The sequence below is a fragment of the Meles meles genome, chromosome 3 (assembly GCF_922984935.1).
Source record: "Meles meles chromosome 3, mMelMel3.1 paternal haplotype, whole genome shotgun sequence".
Lineage (NCBI taxonomy): Eukaryota > Metazoa > Chordata > Mammalia > Carnivora > Mustelidae > Meles > Meles meles.
In genome coordinates, this window is record NC_060068.1 from 105,146,398 (window position 1) to 105,165,606 (window position 19,209).

Below are 19,209 nucleotides of genomic sequence, written 5' to 3' on the forward strand. Positions count from 1 at the left end.
GGGAACATTTTCTGGTAATTTCACCGCATAGAGTGTTCTGTCGAAAGCTGGGGCATTGTCATTTGCGTCCAGCACTTTGATGAGTAACTCAACGGAGCCGGTCAGCTCAGGTTTCCCGCCATCCGTGGCTGTGAGAACTAAAAAAATCTCCGAGGCTGCTTCCCTGTCTAAAGATTTCCTTAACAGTAGCCCGAGACGTTTCACCAGCTCGTCATCTGACGGTTTTTCCAGTGAGAAATACTCGTTGGGGCTCAGTGTGTAGGTCAGCATAGCATTAGCCCGGATATCTGCATCGGATGCGCCCTCTAGTGGAACCCGAGAATCAACAGGCCTAGATTCTGCAATAAAGAGATTCTTTTGCGTTCCAGGGAACACAGGCGGATTGTCATTAATATCCTTCACCTCCACCTCCACATGGAAAACCTGCAGCGGCCTGTCCACGATCACCTCCAGGTGGATGCTACACTCCAGACTCCGCCCGCACAGCTCCTCCCGATCGATCCGAGAATTCACAAACAAAATGCCATTCTGTAGATTTACCTCCAGAAGGTCCCCGTGGCCTTTGGACGCCACCCGGAACAGGCGTGGCACCAGCTCTGCCAGCTCCAGCCCCAAATCCTGGGCGATGCGGCCCACGAAGGTGCCGTGTTTGGCCTCCTCCAGGACTGAGTAGTGGACCTGGCCACTCCCTGCTTTCCAGGCTGCGAGGAACAGAAGAGAGAGCAGCAGACGCCGGGATTCCTGGCTGCTTCCCCAGGAAAACTCCATCTCCAGCCCGCAGTGCTTTGTTTTTATTAAGGGATCTTGTTTCAAAATCAAGACAAATCTAACTGTTCAGTCCAATGCCGCTGTATCCTCCATTTCTCAGCATCTGGATGGTGGATGCAGCTTCTTTTATAAGAGCAGAAGGGATTTTTTCTTTCGCTGGAAGATCGATTTTATGGTACAGAGCGACATCATGTGGCTCCAAACCGTAATGGATTCTGATACCGGTAAGTGTTTTTTGAGATTTTATTTATTTATTTGACAGAGAGAGACAGCAGGAGAGGGAATACAAGCAGGGGAAGGGGGAGAAGGAGAAGCAGGCTTCTTGCTGAGCAGGGAGCGCGATGTGGGGCTCCATCCAAAGACGCTGGGATCATGACCTGAGCCAAAGGCAGACTGAGCCTTCTGGGCGCCCCCCCCCCCACACCCCTAGGTCTTTTTCTTTCAGCCATTCCGCATACTTTAGAAACACATTTTATACTATTAAGGTCCACAGGTTGTACCGTTGATTGACTGTGATCCTTAGTTTCACCACGGGGGCAGCTTTTACTTCAGCGGAAATCCTTTTTTCCACAAAGGTTTTACGTATTTATAGAGACCTAGCTGTAGTTGACACACACTTTGTAAACATAGAATTGTTAAGTATTGATTATGAAAATTCTTGACAGTTTGTGTGTTCCTGAGGATGGAGGAAGGTAGTTATTAATGATGACACAGTCTTCCTCTTTGGATTTCATATTTGTGGTGTTGAAGTCTTCAGAGAATCCTCTGATCTAGGAAACCTCCAATGCCAAGAATAAGCCATTGAAAGAGAACTTTAAGAATGTTGGGACATTTTTAAATGTCCTTAAAAAGGAAGAAAAATCACCAGCATTTAACTGAAAGTCATTAATTCATCTAAGGGCTGAAAGTGCAAGGAGCTTTATAAAGGAAGTAGAATGTTGTGGCATATAACTGGTATGGGAAAGTATTGCAAGTGATTTTATTAACAAATATATTCACTCCCACAAGCAAGATTGGATATTCTCAATTTGTCTCTTAGATTTATAAACCCTGTCTCTTAAATTTATAAATCCTGTTCTCCAGTATCTAAGATGCATAAACTTCTGTCCTCATGTATTTTAGCCAAAGTGGATCATTTCCTGCTTCAAATATTATTTTTCACTTAAAAAACACTCATTTCATCCTCTAAGTACTATCCATCATTTCCAAATGCTTCACAAAGCAATTTCCCCTATTATATAACCATTTTAAAATTTACTGACCTCTTCATAAAATGAAGACTTTCATGAATAACCCAATTAAGCAGATACTTTTACTTTCTCTTATATACTATAGCATACATATGGAATCATCTGGGTAATTTATTACATTAGTATCTCTTTTGTAGGCATTTAGGTATGTGTGTCTAATGACATGGGTGTAATGTAAAAAGTACAAAGGTCCAAATAACTGGAAACTTCTTTTATGAAATATAAACTTTTATTTTTTATATAGACTTTATTTATTTAACTGATATATATATATAAAGAGAGAGAGAGTTCAGAAGCAGGGGGAAGACAGAGGGAGAGGGAAAGCAGGCTTCCTGCTTATCAGGGAGCCCAACTCTGGTGCTCCATCCCAGGAACCTGAGATCATGACCTGAGCCGAAGGCAGAGGCTTAACCCACTAAGCCACCCAGGTGCCCCAAAATATGAACTTTTAAAGAGAATACTTGTGTCTTCTTAGTTTAAGAGCTCAGAATACAAACTAGTATTTGCTGAATATTTACCTATAGAATGGTTTGGTTCTCTTCAATTGCCTAATAAAATGCATTAAATTAAGGTGGTCACAAAGCTGGTTAGGAAAATATTGTCTTAGCAGCAGCCTCTATAATTTTCCAGAGATACAAAAATACTTTACTTGGACATTGCCCTAATTAAGATATATTTCAATTTCCATATCGAAAACCTGGACTTTAGCTTAGTTTTTATACTGGTTCTTGGTAGTCATGATCTTAGAGACGTCCTGAATTTTAATACCCAATGAAGAATTCTCAATCAGTAGAGCACAATATATTATCCTGACATAAGGAAACTTAACATAAATGGACATGATGGTAAATATTTTCAAACTCTCTTTGCCTCTTACATTCATTCATAAACCTCTTTCCCTCGTGGTTGATTAGAACAAAAAGATCAATCTACTGGAAATAGCTTCATGTTTCCACTTTATGAAGAGCCACACTCGCACATATAAAAACATCTTTTCTGAATTAAAACATGAATCAGAGTATTTCTCTATTTGAGGACCCAAAATGTAGATTTGTACAGAATGATCATAAATGTCAAACACACTGGAAGAAACCAAAAATGACTCCCTGTCCACTTACTTTCTTTTGAAAATAATTAAATGCGTAGATGAGGAATGCAACAAAATATAAAGGATATTTATGTGAGAACTATTAATATTCCTCTGGTGTAGCAGCAATTTATCTCTAAAGAGAAAAACTCAAAAGTCTTTAAAGTATCTTATTAATAGAGAATCTTGTTAGGCAAGAATTTGAAGAAGAGAGCTCAATTTGAAGACTGAAGTCCCACATCCTGGGAGAGAAGAACTTTGGATGACCCTATTAATTTCAACAGGATGAAAACCAGGCCAAATGAAATAATATGTGAACTCAGGTGGGACAGGCCGTGACTAATACTTGATGGACAGGGGTCAACAAAGGACAGTGACAGAAAATGAAATGAAAATGGGAAAAAAGAGGATCATTTCTCTCTTGTATATGTCAGCCTCACCCACAATGTCACTGAGTATTAACCAGATTTCAGCAAGGAAGCTTGAACAGGAAGTTGGAAGTCGTAGTAATAATTTATGTAAAATATTCCATATAATTGTATACACTGGAACCCAGTGGCCTCCCAGAAGAAAGTTAGTATTCTATTTTTATCTTTCATGGTTGAGAAATAATCACTTGTTTTCAAGACTCTTATATAGCTAAGGTTCGGTTTCCAGTGGCAAGGAAACTTGAATGGAAGTCCATCTATTTGGAAAAATTATCAAATGCCAAAGAGAGAAATGACTACAAAATAATCTCATTTTGTTTTGTTTTTTTTCAAAGATTTTATTTATTTATTTGACAGAGAGATCACAAGTAGGCAGAGAGGCAGGCAGAGAGAGAGGAGAATGCAGGCTCCCCGCTATGCAGGGAGCCCGATGCGGGGCTCGATCCCAGGACCCTGAGATCATGACCTGAGCCGAAGGCAGAGGCTTAACCCACTGAGCCACCCAGGCGCCCCTCTCATTTTGTTTTATTTGGTTCCAGTTATTTGGAATTTTATGTATTACATGACACACATTAATGTACAGGCTGGTATTCAGAGGAAAACACTCAGGAGTAATAACATTAACTTATTGGAGTTTTTGAACATTAGCATATTTAATACTGCTTGCGAAATAGGTTAATGATTAATAAGTTTGCTATAGAATAGTCTTTTTTAAGATTTATTTTTTTATCTTAGAGAGAGAGCAGGGCAGGGCGGGGCAGAGGGAGAGGGTGACTCAGTCTTAAAAAGACTCCCCTCTGGGGCGCCTGGGTGGCTCAGTGGGTTAAGCCTCAGGGTCCTGCAATCAAGCCCCACCTCCAGCTCTCTGCTCAGCAGGGAGCCTACTTCCCCCTCCCCCTCTGCCTGCCTCTCTGCCTACTTGTGATCTCTCTCCCTCTGTCAAATAAATAAAATTAAAAATCTTTAAAAAAAAAATAGACTCCTCACTGAGGGCAGAGCCCCAAGAGGGGCTAAATCTCAGGACATTAAGACCAGGACCTGACCTGAAACTAAGAGTTAGATGCTTAACCGACTGTGATACCCAATCTTGCCTAATAGTTTCTAAATTAGATATAGAGTAGTATTCTCAACAAATTGTTCTTTTTTTTAAGATTTATTTATTTGACAGATAGAGATTACAAGTAGGCAGAGAGGCAGGCAGAGAGAGAGAGAGGAGGAAGCAGGCTCCCAGCTAAGCAGAGAGCCCGATGCGGGGCTCGATCCCAGGACCCCAGGAACATGACCTGAGCTGAAGGCAGAGGCTTTAACCCGCTGAGCCACCCAGGCGCCCCTCTCAACAAATTGTACTGATGGAAATCAATTCTTAACAAAATTAATAACCTTTTGGAAAGAATATTTTGTAAATGATGATGTAGGGAAAAAAGTATAAAATTTCACTTCCTATTGATTTTTTCAATACTTACTAGTAAAAGTAGTGAGAACCTTAAGATGTACAAAGATATGATTCTAAAGCAATAAAGTTATTTTTATGGAGTGTGTGTGTATGTGGTTATCTTTACCCAACTGGAAAACTAGCAACAATACAACGTCTTACCAAATGTGAGTACAAGGACTAAAATGAATCATGTTCAAGTAGAAAGAAAGAACTAAGACTCCACATAAATGAGTGAGTAAAAAAGGCTTCAGGGAGACAGCAAGCTTAATAAAATAATATTTGGAACGGAAGATATAAAGAACAATCAGGAAGTGGTGAGATTTATGGTAAACTCATAAAATGGGCCAGTGACATTTGGACTAACACATGTAAGAAAGAATTCCAAATGAATTCCAAATGAAGCATTGAGCAAGGATTAGTACACCACAATTGGAGTCAAATATTCTAAACAGTACAATTCATCAAGGAAAATATATTTAGCTTCTATCCATACATTATCAATAAAATAATCCTACTACTACACCTACTAACAACAACCACTACTACTACAATGATAAAAACTACAAGTATGGCTCTCATTACTTAACTGCTGATTCAGTTCAAAAACATTAGTCAAAAGAAATGCAAACATTTTAACCACAAAATCCTTGAAAACCAATTACCAAAAACATGTTTTGAAAAGAGTAAAAACATTGAGGAATAATAAACAAGAGCATTTTCAAAGGATTTTAAAAACTGTACTCACCTTAGCAGAAATATCACCATCCACATTCAGCTGCTCTTCTCTATCCCCGCCAATGGGACCAGGTGGAAGGCTGGGACTGAAAGCCATGAGGTCGGTCTTGGGCGCGCCCTCCCCAGAGCACACCCTCTGCCGCCTCTGCTGCGAGTACGACCAGCTCCCCACCGCGCTGGAGCACACGAGCGTGGGCTTCCCAGGCCCGCACGCGCCCTCCCTGGGCGGAGCCGAGCACCGCAGCGCCGTGTACAGCAGCAGCGTGAGCACCAGCAGGCTGGACACGGCGCAGATGGCGACGATCAGGTACACGTTGACGTCCACCAGCGCCGTCTCGGCGCCAGCGGCGCCCGCCAACACCCGCGACGACGCCTTTGGCGCCTGGCCGCTCTCCACCAGCGACAGCAGCACGGTGGCCGTGGCCGTCAGCGCCGGCTCGCCGTGGTCCTTGACCAGCACCAGCAGGCGCTGGCGCGGCGGGTCGGCCTCGTCCAGGGGGCGCGTCGTGCTGATCTCGCCCGTGTACAGCGCCACGCGGAACGGGCTGCGCGCGCCCCCCGCCGCCGGCTGCAGCTCGAACGACAGCCACGCGTTGTAGCCGGAATCCGCGTCCACCGCGCGCACCTTCGCCACCACGTGGCCCGCGCCCACCGACCGCGACACCAGCTCGCTCAGCGCGCCGCCCCCGCCGCCCGCGCCAGGCCGCGGCAGCAGCGCGGGCGCGTTGTCGTTCTCGTCCAGCACGAACACCTGCAGCGTCACGTTGCTGCCCAGCGGAGGCACGCCCGCGTCGCGCGCGCTCACTTGGAACTGCAGCAGCTCCAGCTCCTCGTGGTCCAGCGGCTGCAGCGCGTACACCTTGCCGCTCTCCGCGTGCACCGACACGTAGCTCGACAGCGCACGCTCGCCCACGCGCCGCTCCACCAGCGAGTAGGACACCAGCGCGTTCTCCTGCGCGTCCGCGTCCCGCGCCGACACCGTGAAGATGTGGCAGCCGGGCGGGTTGTTCTCCTTCACGAACACCGTGTACTCGGGCTGCGCGAACGCCGGCGCGTTGTCGTTCACGTCCGCCACTTCCACGGACACGCTGGCCGTGGCGGAGAGCGGAGGCGATCCTGCGTCCCGTGCGGTCACCACCAGCTCATAGTTCGACACGCTCTCGCGATCCAAGGCGCTGTCCAGCACCAGCGAATAGTAGTTCTTGAAGGAGGACACCAGCTTGAAAGGAACATGGGGTGATAGGGTGCAGGTCAACTGCCCGTTGGCACCAGAGTCGCGGTCAGACACGCTTATTAAGGCAATGACCGTGCCGAGGGGAGTATCTTCTAATACAGGTAATGACAGTGATTTGATAACCAACTCAGGTACATTATCATTGACGTCCAAAATTTCCACCAGAACCGTGCAGTGACCTGCCATTGGGGGATTTCCTTTATCTGTCGCGTCTACCTGGATTTCATATAACTTAGTTTCCTCGAAATCTATATTACCTTTTACACTGATGTATCCACTAACTGGGTCTAAGTGGAATTTTGAAAGAGTATCTGTTGACATGTCTGTATTGAAAGAATATACAATGTCCTTATTTACTCCCTCATCCAAATCAGAGGCGTTAACAATCACTGCTAGGGTACCGTTTGGTGCATTTTCGAATAAACTGACTTTGTAGACAGACCTCTCAAACTCTGGAGCGTTGTCATTTACATCTAGAATCGTGATCTTCACTTGAGTAGTGCCAGTGAGCTCTGGTTTCCCACCATCAACTGCCGTTATTAGTAAGTGATGTTCAGGAGTGTCCTCGCGATTTAAAACTTTTTTCAACACGAGTCCAAGGGATTTAATATTCTCATCATTTCTTTTAATATCCAAGGTAAAATAATCATTAGAGTTTAGACTGTAGGTCAACAGAGAATTGGCTCCAATATCTGCATCTGATGCGCCCTCTAGCGGAATCCGAGAACCAGGCAGCCGGGATTCGTAAATAAACAACTTTTTTACTGCCATTGGAAAAACCGGCTGGTTGTCGTTAATGTCCTTCACCTCCACCTCCACATAGAAAACCTGCAGCGGCCTGTCCACGATCACCTCCAGGTGGATGCTACACTCCAGACTCCGCCCGCACAGCTCCTCCCGATCGATCCGAGAATTCACAAACAAAATGCCATTCTGCAGATTTACCTCCAGAAGGTCCCCGTGGCCTTTGGACGCCACCCGGAACAGGCGTGGCACCAGCTCTGCCAGCTCCAGCCCCAAATCCTGGGCGATGCGGCCCACGAAGGTGCCGTGTTTGGCCTCCTCCAGGACTGAGTAATGAACCTGGCCGCTCCCAGTCTCACAGACTGTAAGGAGCAGAAGCGAAAGCAGTAATTGCCGGGCTCCCGAACCTTCTTCTCTCCATGAAAACACCATTGCAAGCCTTTCCCAAAAATTGTGTCGTTCTTGCCTCGATCCAAACTTTAGAAACGAATTCGAGTTCCTTTATTTAAAAAAAAAAAAAACAAAAACAAAAACAAAAAACCTTACCATGCCCGTATTTCACAGATGGTGAGGAAAAGCAGCATCAGAGTACACAACGCATGCGGCATTTCTTTTGTGGTGAAATACCTTGTGGTGGACAGCGACATCATGTGGCTAAATGGGTAAGTATTAAATAAATGTAAACCTTCTCCGTATACTTGCGTCTGATCTTTCCCAAAATTTCTATTTTAGTTGTAATTCCCTTCGAGCACTTGTCAAATTCTTTATATTTATAAAAACACATCCTTATAGTTTTTATACTAATTCATCACTTCCAAAGATTCCAATCCATGACATAGTAAAATATAGTAGAATGATTAACGTTATAACAGTAGTGAAATATTCCCCATGTGACAAGCATGGTGTTCTAACGGGGTTATCCCATTAAATTCTTTTTTTTTTTTAAGATTTTTTTTGACAGGAAGAGAGAACACAAGCAGGCAGAGAGGCAAGCAGAGAGAGGGGGAAGCAGGCTTCCTGTCGAGCAGGGAGCCCGATGTGGGGCTCGACCCCAGGACCCTGAGATCATGAGCCCAAGGCAGAGCGTCAACCCACTGAGCCACCCAGGCGCCGCCCATTAAATTCTTTTTTCCCCATTAAATTCTCACAACAACCCTCCAAGACAGGTATTAATACAATTCACTTTTTACAAACAAGGAAGTGAAAACACATACCGGTTAGTAACTTAAAATATTAACTAGTGATATTAGGGTGGGATCTCAATCTGATTCAAGACCCCTAACTTTTACCACTTGGCGGAAAGTCTACATTTTATCGAAAAATCAGGGCCACCTGGGTGATTCAGTTGGTTAAGTGTGTGCCTTTTGCACAGGTTGTGATTCTGGGTTAGGGTTCTAGGTTCCAGTCGCTGCTCAGCAGGGAGTCTGCTTCTCCCTCTGCCCCTCCCCCTGCTCGTGCTCTGTCTCTTGCTTTCTCTCTCTCTCTCTCAAATAAATAAATAAATAAAATCTTCAAAAAAAGAATTCCAGAAAGATGATTTTAAAAATTCAGGCCTTTGATACTCATGCCCACCAAAACATTAAGACATTGAAAGTATGTGTATACAGGGATGCCTGGCTGGCTCAATTGGTGTAGCATGTGATTCTTAATCTCAGGGTCTGAGTTCAAGCCCCACATTGGGTGTGGATCATACTTAACAACAACAAAATGTATGTGTATAAACATATCCATATACACATACATGTTTACTTCTACATTATTATGGCAACTGTTAATTTACCAAATTTATTTACTTATTTATTATGGATAAAGGACTCTTGTGTCCTTTATTCAGTGATTATATCCTTGCTGTCTGTCTTAAATGTTATTTTATAAGGATGCCAAAGGTTAATTTGTTACAGTGCAGTTCTTTTTATAAATTTGGTTTACTATATGATAATACTGTGTGATTTAAATAATTGTTACATTCATGACACCAAGTCAGACTATATTTGTTTTTTAAATTTCCTCACCATTTATACATTTCAACTTACCTGCTTATCCTAAAATGTTCACTGTATGAAATAATTATGTTTTTAATGATCTCCACTCTAAATGAATTTCTGGATCCCAGTTTCTTAAAAGGTTGTCATTGGGGGGCACCTGGGTGGCTCAGTGGGTTAAAGCCTCTGCCTTCAGCTCAGGTCATGATCTCAGGGTCCTGAGATCCAGCTCCACATCGGGCTCTCTGCTCAGCAGGGAGCCTGCTTCCCCCGCCCCCCCCCACCTGCCTCTCTGCCTACTTGTGATCTATCTCTGTCTCTCTCTCTCTCTCTGTTAAATAAATAAATAAAATATTTTTTTTAAATTGTCTTTGGGAAGTATCGGTAACTTAGCCGATCAGTAGAGAAAAGAGAGAAAAGTAACTTTTGAACATAATTCACCATTCAATATATGAAAGATGACGCAATGTAATATTCTAAACGTCTCTGTGAATTCAGCGAGAGGCATAAGTTTGCTGAATATTTGAAAGTTGACCAGAGAAGATTCATGGGCAGAGGTTGAACGTAGAGAGGTAAGAGGATGTCCAAAGTTTTGCTTATAGTCAGAGCTTCTTGACATAAAACCAAATACATGATTTAAATATTAGGAGAAAAGTTTTCATACCAACTTTTTCCCCCATGCACTCAATGAAAGCATGCCGAGATTGCAACTTACTTGCATTTTATCACTCACATTTAGAATAGAATAAGTCATCAATTAGTATTTAAATGGATAAAGGAGTATTTTAAACTTTCTCAAGTAACATAAGAGGTAAGTTACATTAATGATATTTGTTAATATCAAACTTATATAATTTCTAATTGACTCTATTTTACCTAGTTCATGAGGAAGAACTAAGTAAACATTTAAGAATTATTTTGGAAAAGCGTGAATCAAGGTAATAATTATAGATACCTGTATGCCAGTTAGTGCTTTGAAGAATCTTGAAAAGTAATAGCTAGTTTTATTTTTTTTAATAGCTAGTTTTAAAATGAGATACAGAATTAAAATTTTAAAACATCATGGACTCCATGGGACACCTGGGTGGCTCAGTCAGTTAAGTGTCTGCCTTTGGCTGAGGTTATGATGCCGGGTTCCTGGGATCAAGTTCAGCATCTGGCTCCTTGCTCAGCTGGGAGCCTGCTTCTCCCTCTGCCTGTTGCTCCCTCTGCTTGTGCTCTCTCTCTCTCTGATAAATAAATAAAATCTTTTAAAAAATAAAAATAAATTTAAGGACATCATGGACTCCATATTAATGGAATATCTCTGACAACTTCTTATAATACTATACATTCCATGACATTTGAGAGTACACTAATTGCAAAGTAGAATAACACAGGCAATTTATGAGAGAGTAGACTCCATAATGATTATTAGGCAATGAAAGCAATACTAAAGGACACATGAATTTAGAAGATTGAGTCACATCGCTTCTCTGCCTTTTGGCTAAGATCAAGTGTAGAAGATTGAGTCACTATGTGGATACTGTATCAGTGAGTAAAATCTACTCTCACTTAGATATCTCCTTGGGTAACTTAATTTAAAAGTGTAAATAAGGAATAAGAAACCAATTAAACATTTAAGTGACAGATTGTGACTCCTGGAGATCTGAGTATACCTGGATATAGTTTTAACAGCTTACCATTTACCTGTACTACAAACATAGAGGCCAAACTTCTAGTAGTACAGAGTTCACCTGATCATTTATGCTTTCTGCATACAAGTCTCAAAGGTGGTGAGTAGCTATGACACTGTAGGTAGGATGAATCCTCCCAAGAAAGAGCTTCTTACTTATTTGCCCAAGTCACTTTTTTCCCTGTATAGTCTCAGATAAACTTTTCTGATTCCCAGGAAATATATACTCCCTAAATTTTGAGGCTTATTAACTGTTAGGAGCTAAGAAGTTTTCTATAGAAATGGATTGTCCTTAAAAGAATTCCCCACCTAACTTCTCAAATCCTTTAAAAGCAGATTTCAGATGAAAATGAATATATGGCCTATCTTTTGAATGGCTAAGGCCAGATCACTTAGTGGAAGTAATTTCTACAATTCAATTTCTACACTTCAATACCCACTCACATACATACAGGGGAAAACAGCAAATAACTAAGAACAAAATAGAAGACAGTTTTAGACAGTTATTTCACTGTCTGAGACATTTTCTTTTGAAGTTTCAAAATTCTTTTCCAAGTGTAACATTTACTTGTCAAGTTTACGTTTTAATGACCCAACACAGGAGTTTCCGGTTAAAATGCAATCTTTCAATATCAGTCTTCACCTTTTGGGGAAACTCCAACTTCCTTAGTTATATGGATGCTGCCAGGAGAAAGTGAGTGATCTCACACTTGTGGAAAATGTTATCCCAGGCATAGAGTGTGGTGCCAGAGGCAGGTAGTCATTCTCTGCACAGTGGGAGGCCTGCATACATCAACATCATGATACAGATACTGGGAAGGCTGACTGAGCAACCCACTAGCGTAACAACGGGCTAGAGTACTCACCACGTTGGGGGGGGGGGAGAAAGTCCCACCACCTGGCCACCCCACAATGTAATTTTTTAAATGTTAAGATTTTTTTAATGTTAAAATATTTTAGTGTGACTGTATGACTGTCTCTTGAATGTCTAACTCTTGATTTCAGCTCAAGTCATGATCTCAGGGTTGTAAGATCTAGCCCCCTCGTTGGGCTCTGCGCTGCGTATAGAGCCCTCTTAAGATTCTCATTCTCTCTCCCTCTCTCTCTTTTGGGCGCCTGGGTGGCTCAGCTGGTTAAGCAACTGCCTTGGGCTTGAGTCATGATCCTGGAGTCCCAGGATCAAGTCCCACATCAGGCTCCCTGCTTGGCAGGGAGTCTGTTTCTCCCTCTGACCTGTCCCCTCTCATGCTCTCTCTCTCATTCTCTCTCTCTCAAACAAACAAATAAATAAATAATCTTTTTATTTTTTTAAAGATTTTATTTATTTATTTGACAGAGAGAGAGATCACAAGTAGGCAGAGAGGCAGGCAGAGAGAGGGAAGCAGGCTCCCTGCTGAGCAGAGAGTCTGATGCGGGGCTCCATCCTAGGACCGTGAGATCAGGACCTGAGCCAAGGCAGAGGCTTTAACCCACTGAGCCACCCAGGTGCCCCTAAATAATCTTTTTTTAAAAAAGATTCTCCCTCTCTTTCTTTACCTCTGCCCCTCCCTACTCCTCTGCACTCTCTCTCTCAAAAAAAAAAAAAATATATATATATATACATATATATATTTTAAACAAAATTGAAAGGGAATTCTTTTCTTTTTTCTAAAGATTTTATTTATTTGTTTGTTTATTTGAGAGAGAGAGAGAGTGCCTGCCAGGGTGGGTAGGAAGAGCAAAGGGAGAGGGACAAGCAGATTTCCCACTGATTGCAGTGGGCTGGATCCCACTACCCTGAGATCATGCCCTGAGCTGAAATTGAGTCACGCACCCAACAGATAGAGCCACAGAACATGATTAACCCACTGAGGCACCCAGGTGCTCCAGAGAGGATATTCTTTTCTCAATGAACTCTCTATTGTGCCTTAAAACTCTACGGATTTTGCAAGAAATCTTTATCCCAAATAACAGGTTATTTGACTACTGAAAGACATCCTTATTATTAGCAGTTATTCCTAAGTGATGTCATGTATTCTAATGACCTACCATAGGTACTTTCAGAAGTCCTGGCATTAAAAGATCCATTCAGGATGCTTTCAAAAACAAGGAAAAGAAAACCTAACTTACTACCTGTTGCACAAACAGATAAAGACAAATGAATTATTGATCAAAAAAATCATTCAGAAAACATCCAGCTAAGTAATATACACCTATTCTAAATAACATACACCTATTCATATTCTAACAGCATGGATGGATGATGTAAATTGGAAATATGCATTTTATATATTCATTCTCTTTAAAATTTTTCCAATTATGATTTTTTTTAATTTTGAGAGAAGTATTTACAGGAAGTAAGTTTTCAAAATTAGCTGAATTGTTTTTCAGTCCTTCAAAGCCCAATTATTCACGAACAGATTTAATTATGAAAAAAACAAAATGTGAAAATAATAAAACCATATAAGTAAATTGTTTTCAATGAAGAAATTAACCTCTATTTCAAGCCATATATTGCACAACAGGATAATGATAAAAAAAATAAGGACAAAGCTATGAATCAAAATAATAGAATCATAAATAAAGGAAATAGAGCAATTCTGGAATCCAGGGGAAAGACTCACCTTTCCTAAGTGTTCTGATTCTGAGGGTTGTTGTCTCTCTTCTGCGGAGCTTGGAACTTGAGGTAGGCTGGGGCTGAAGGCCATGAGGTCGGTCTTGGGCACGCCCTCCCCAGAGCACACCCTCTGCCGCCTCTGCTGCGAGTACGACCAGCTCCCCACCGCGCTGGAGCACACGAGCGTGGGCTTCCCAGGCCCGCACGCGCCCTCCCTGGGCGGAGCCGAGCACCGCAGCGCCGTGTACAGCAGCAGCGTGAGCACCAGCAGGCTGGACACGGCGCAGATGGCGACGATCAGGTACACGTTGACGTCCACCAGCGCCGTCTCGGCGCCAGCGGCGCCCGCCAACACCCGCGACGACGCCTTTGGCGCCTGGCCGCTCTCCACCAGCGACAGCAGCACGGTGGCCGTGGCCGTCAGCGCCGGCTCGCCGTGGTCCTTGACCAGCACCAGCAGGCGCTGGCGCGGCGGGTCGGCCTCGTCCAGGGGGCGCGTCGTGCTGATCTCGCCCGTGTACAGCGCCACGCGGAACGGGCTGCGCGCGCCCCCCGCCGCCGGCTGCAGCTCGAACGACAGCCACGCGTTGTAGCCGGAATCCGCGTCCACCGCGCGCACCTTCGCCACCACGTGGCCCGCGCCCACCGACCGCGACACCAGCTCGCTCAGCGCGCCGCCCCCGCCGCCCGCGCCAGGCCGCGGCAGCAGCGCGGGCGCGTTGTCGTTCTCGTCCAGCACGAACACCTGCAGCGTCACGTTGCTGCCCAGCGGAGGCACGCCCGCGTCGCGCGCGCTCACTTGGAACTGCAGCAGCTCCAGCTCCTCGTGGTCCAGCGGCTGCAGCGCGTACACCTTGCCGCTCTCCGCGTGCACCGACACGTAGCTCGACAGCGCACGCTCGCCCACGCGCCGCTCCACCAGCGAGTAGGACACCAGCGCGTTCTCCTGCGCATCCGCGTCCCGCGCCGACACCGTGAAGATGTGGCAGCCGGGCGGGTTGTTCTCCCTCACGAACACCGTGTACTCGGGCCGCGCGAACGCCGGCGCGTTGTCGTTCACGTCCGCCACTTCCACGGACATGCTGGCGGTGGCGGAGAGCGGAGGCGATCCCCCATCCCTTGCGGTTACCACCAGCTCATAGTCCGACACGCTCTCGCGATCCAAGGCGCTGTCCAGCACGAGCGAATAGTAGTTCTTGAAGGTGGACACCAGCTTGAATGGGATATGAGGCATCAGAGAGCAGGTCACCTGCCCGTAGACACCAGAGTCACGGTCGGACACGGAGACAAAGGCGATGACGGTGCCTAGTGGAGAGTCCTCTCTGACCGGCAAAGACAGAGGTGTGATTGCCAGTTGTGGAGCATTGTCATTTACATCCAGCACTTTCACTAAAACTTTGCAGTGATTCGACATTGGAGGATTTCCTTTATCAACTGCTTTTACCTGAATTTCATAGGATTTCGTTTCTTCATAATCCAGTCTACCAATTAGTCTCATTTCTCCTGAGCCGGAATCAATTTTGAAGTTTTTTTGAATGTTTAGAGGAACATCACTGCCAAAGGAAAAAACAATTTCGCCATTTACACCTTCATCGGCATCAGAGGCATTTAATGTAGTCACTAATGTTCCATTTGCTGTACTCTCTAATAAATGGACTCTGTACCCAGCCTGGGCAAACAATGGGGCATTATCATTAACATCCAGCACTGTGATCAGCAGTTGAACTGTACCTTCCAGCTCTGGCTTGCCCCCATCAGTGGCTGTCAATAATAAATGAAGTTCTGGTGTTTCTTCTCTATCCAAAGATTTCCTCAATTCAAGTGAAAGTGACTTACTGAGTTCATCACTTGCCTGTACATCCAAAGAGAAATAATCACTGGGGCTGAGGGTGTAAGTTAGAAGAGCGTTGGTACCAATGTCTTCATCAGCGGCGCCCTCTATCGGGAAACGTGAATCCACCAGTCTAGATTCAGGAATAAAAAACCTTTGTTCTCTTGCTCTGAAAACCGGTGGGTTATCATTAATGTCCTTCACCTCCACCACCACATGGAAAACCTGCAGCGGCTTGTCCACGATCACCTCCAGGTGGATGCTGCACTCCAGATTCTGCCCACACAGCTCTTCCCGGTCGATCCGAGAATTCACAAACAAAATGCCATTCTGCAGATTTACCTCCAGAAGGTCCCCGCGGCCTTTTGACGCCACCCGGAACAGGCGTGGCACCAGCTCTGCCAGCTCCAGCCCCAAATCCTGGGCGATGCGGCCCACGAAGGTGCCGTGTTTGGCCTCCTCCGGTACCGAATAGTGGACCTGACCACTCCCAGTCTTCCAGGCTGGGAGGAGCAGAACGCAGAGCAGCAAACGCAGGGTTCCCTTGCCTTCTTGCCTGGGAAACAGCATCGCAAAACCACTACAAATTTGGTACCTCTCACTCACTTCAAAGTCATACTCTCTTTACTTTTATCTCGAATAATATATCTCCCGGCCGTTTTTGTCTTCTCTCAGGCTATGACAAAATGGAGCTTTCCTCTTTAGTTTTTGATGACTAGACTTTGTGGTATACAGCGACATCATGTGGCTAATGGTGTAGATTTTAGATTCATTCATTGATTTCCAAATGTCTATATATTCATTTGCAATTTACTCAATGCAATCATTTTCAATTATGTCTTTTAAAGAGTGGTACAGTTCAAATCTCACTTATTCTTAAAATGAAGCAAATTCAGAATTTGGAACTTTTTAAAATGCCAGTAAATTTAGACAATACTGTTAATATTTTAATGTGCAAGCTACATTAATGTGGTATAAATTTCCTTTTTGGGGGCGCCTGGGTGGCTCAGTGGGTTAAAGCCTCTGCCTTCGGCTCAGGTCATGATCCAGGGTCCTGGGATGGAGTCCTGCATCAGGCTCTCTGCTTAGCAGAGAGCCTGCTTCCTCCCCTTCTCTCTCTGCCTGCTTGTGATCTCTGTCTGTCAAATAAATAAAAATCCTTTTTAAAATTTCCTTTTGTGCATTTTATTACTATGAAGAATACATAGAATAAATGCTAACCACAATTTACTGGCATCCAAATATTTCAAACATAAAACTGTTGAATTAAATATACTTTGTTTTCTACAGTTAAACACTTATTTTACCTTTTATATATTTAACCAAACACTATATAATTATCAAGCTTTAATGTTGAAAACTACAACGTTTAAATATAATTTCAGCCATATTGTAATGCTTCATCCTCTTTATTTTTATGAACATTGTTCAGTTTGAAGATATTCTCAATATTAAAAAAAATTTCATTTACAATGATCAGATGACAATTAATTGAAACAAAACAATAGTAAATCATGGATTACATGGTTGTGATTATGAAAATAAAAGGCTACATAATACTATCCTCAAAGGAAAAATAAACATGAGCATAATGCCTGCAAAATTTTTTATCAGAGCTGTTAAAATAACAGAGTTAAAGTTAAGCTAGTATAAACTCAAATTAGCTGTGATAACCTTTAGATATTAAATGCAATGTCCATGGTAACTACAGAGCAAATAGCTATAGAATTTGAATAGATCTGGTGTGCCTGGGTGGCCTAGTCAGATAAGTTAAGACCATGATTTCATGGGTAGTAGGGTGAAGCCTACATCAGGCTCCTACATTCATCTGGGAGTCTGCTTGGAGGTTCTCTTCCTCTCTCCCTTCCTCTCCACTCATGCACACACTCTCTTTCTAACATAAATAAGTCTTTTTTTAAGTCTGAGTAGACCAATAACTGGTAAGGAGAATGAATCAGTAATTTTTTAAAATCTCTGACAAAGTTCTTGGCCCCATGTCTTTACTGGTGAAACTGACCAAACATTTAAAGAAGAAATAATAATGATCCTTCTCAAACTTCTCCACATAAACAAAGAGGAAGGCAGACTATCATTCCATGAGGCCAGCATTACCCTGATACCAAAGTCAGAGAAAGACACTACAAGAAAAGAACACTACAGATCAATATGCCTTATGAACAGTGATGGTAAGATCCTCAAAAAATATATTAGAAAAGGGAGTTGAGCCACATGTTAAAAGGATTATGCACCATGAGCAAGTACGATTTATTCCTGGAATGTAAGGATGACTCAATCTACATAAATCAATCAATGTAATACACCACACTAACAGAATGGAAGGAAAACAACACATGATCATCTCAATAGATGCAGAAAAGGCATTTGACAAAATTAAGCACTGCTTTTTTAAAAAAGATTTTATTTATTTATTTGACAGAGAGAGATCACAAGTAGGCAGAGAGGCAGTTGGAGAGATAGGAGGAAGCAGGCTCCCCACTGAGCAGAGAGTCTGACACAGGGCTCCATACCAGGACCTGAGACCAGGATCCAAGCCCAAGGCAGAGGCTTAACCTACTGAACCACCCAGGTGCCCCCAAATTCATCACTCCTTCATGATAAAAACACTCAAAATCCTAGGAATAAAAGGAAACTACCTCAATATAATAAAATGCCATTTCTGAAGAACGCACAGCAAGCAACATACTCAGTGGTGAGAGACTGGAAGTTGTTCATCTAAGATTAGGAACAAGCTCAACATAGTATTAGAAGTTCTAGCAACGGCAATCAGACAACAAAGAGGAATAAAAGGTATCCAAATTGGCAAGGAAGAAGTCAAATTCTCTCTCTTCGCAGATGACATGATTATTTATATGGAAAACCCCAAAGACTCCACCCCAAACTACTAGAACTCATACAGCAATTCAGTAACGTGGCAGGATACAAAGTCAATGTACAGAAATCAGTGGCTTTCTTATACACTAACAATGAAAATACAGAAAGGGAAATTAGAGAATTGATTCCATTTACTATAGCACCAAGAACCATAAGATACCTGGGAATAAACCTAACCAAAGTGGTAAAGGACCTGTACTCGAGGAACTACAGAACACCATGAAAGAAATTGAGGAAGACACAAAAAGATGGAAGACTGTTCCATGCTCTTGGATTGGAAGAATAAACATTATTAAAATGTCTATACTGCCTAGAGCAATCTATACTTTTAATGCCATTCCAATCAAAATTCCACCGATATTTTTCAAAGAGCTGGAGCAAATAATCCTAAAATTTGTATGGAATCAGAAGAGACCCCGAATTGCTAAGGAAATGTTGAAAAACAAAAACAAAACTGGTGGCATCACGTTACCCGATTTCAAGCTTTACTACAAAGCTGTGATCACCAAGACAGCGTGGTACTGGCATAAAAACAGACACATAGACCAGTGG

General features: G+C 43.3%; 2 protein-coding genes across 2 annotated transcripts in view; both read right to left on the bottom strand.

Annotated features, from left to right (window-relative positions):
• LOC123938189 (protocadherin alpha-3-like) overlaps nt 1-8,237 on the bottom strand; it is a 158,633-nt gene extending 150,396 nt beyond the window's left edge. Inside the window, 2 exon segments of the mRNA XM_045999329.1 lie at nt 5,714-5,835; nt 5,837-8,237. Coding sequence (XP_045855285.1) covers nt 5,740-5,835; nt 5,837-8,113 — 2,373 coding nt within the window. The 5' untranslated portion in view covers nt 8,114-8,237 and the 3' untranslated portion in view covers nt 5,714-5,739.
• A 5,633-nt stretch (nt 8,238-13,870) lies between these two features.
• Nucleotides 13,871-16,400, bottom strand: LOC123938186 (protocadherin alpha-1-like). The gene is given in 2 exon segments (XM_045999326.1): nt 13,871-13,890; nt 13,893-16,400. Coding segments are annotated over 2 exon segments (2,463 nt in total). The 5' UTR covers nt 16,336-16,400.
• Nucleotides 16,401-19,209: the final 2,809 nt, after the last annotated feature.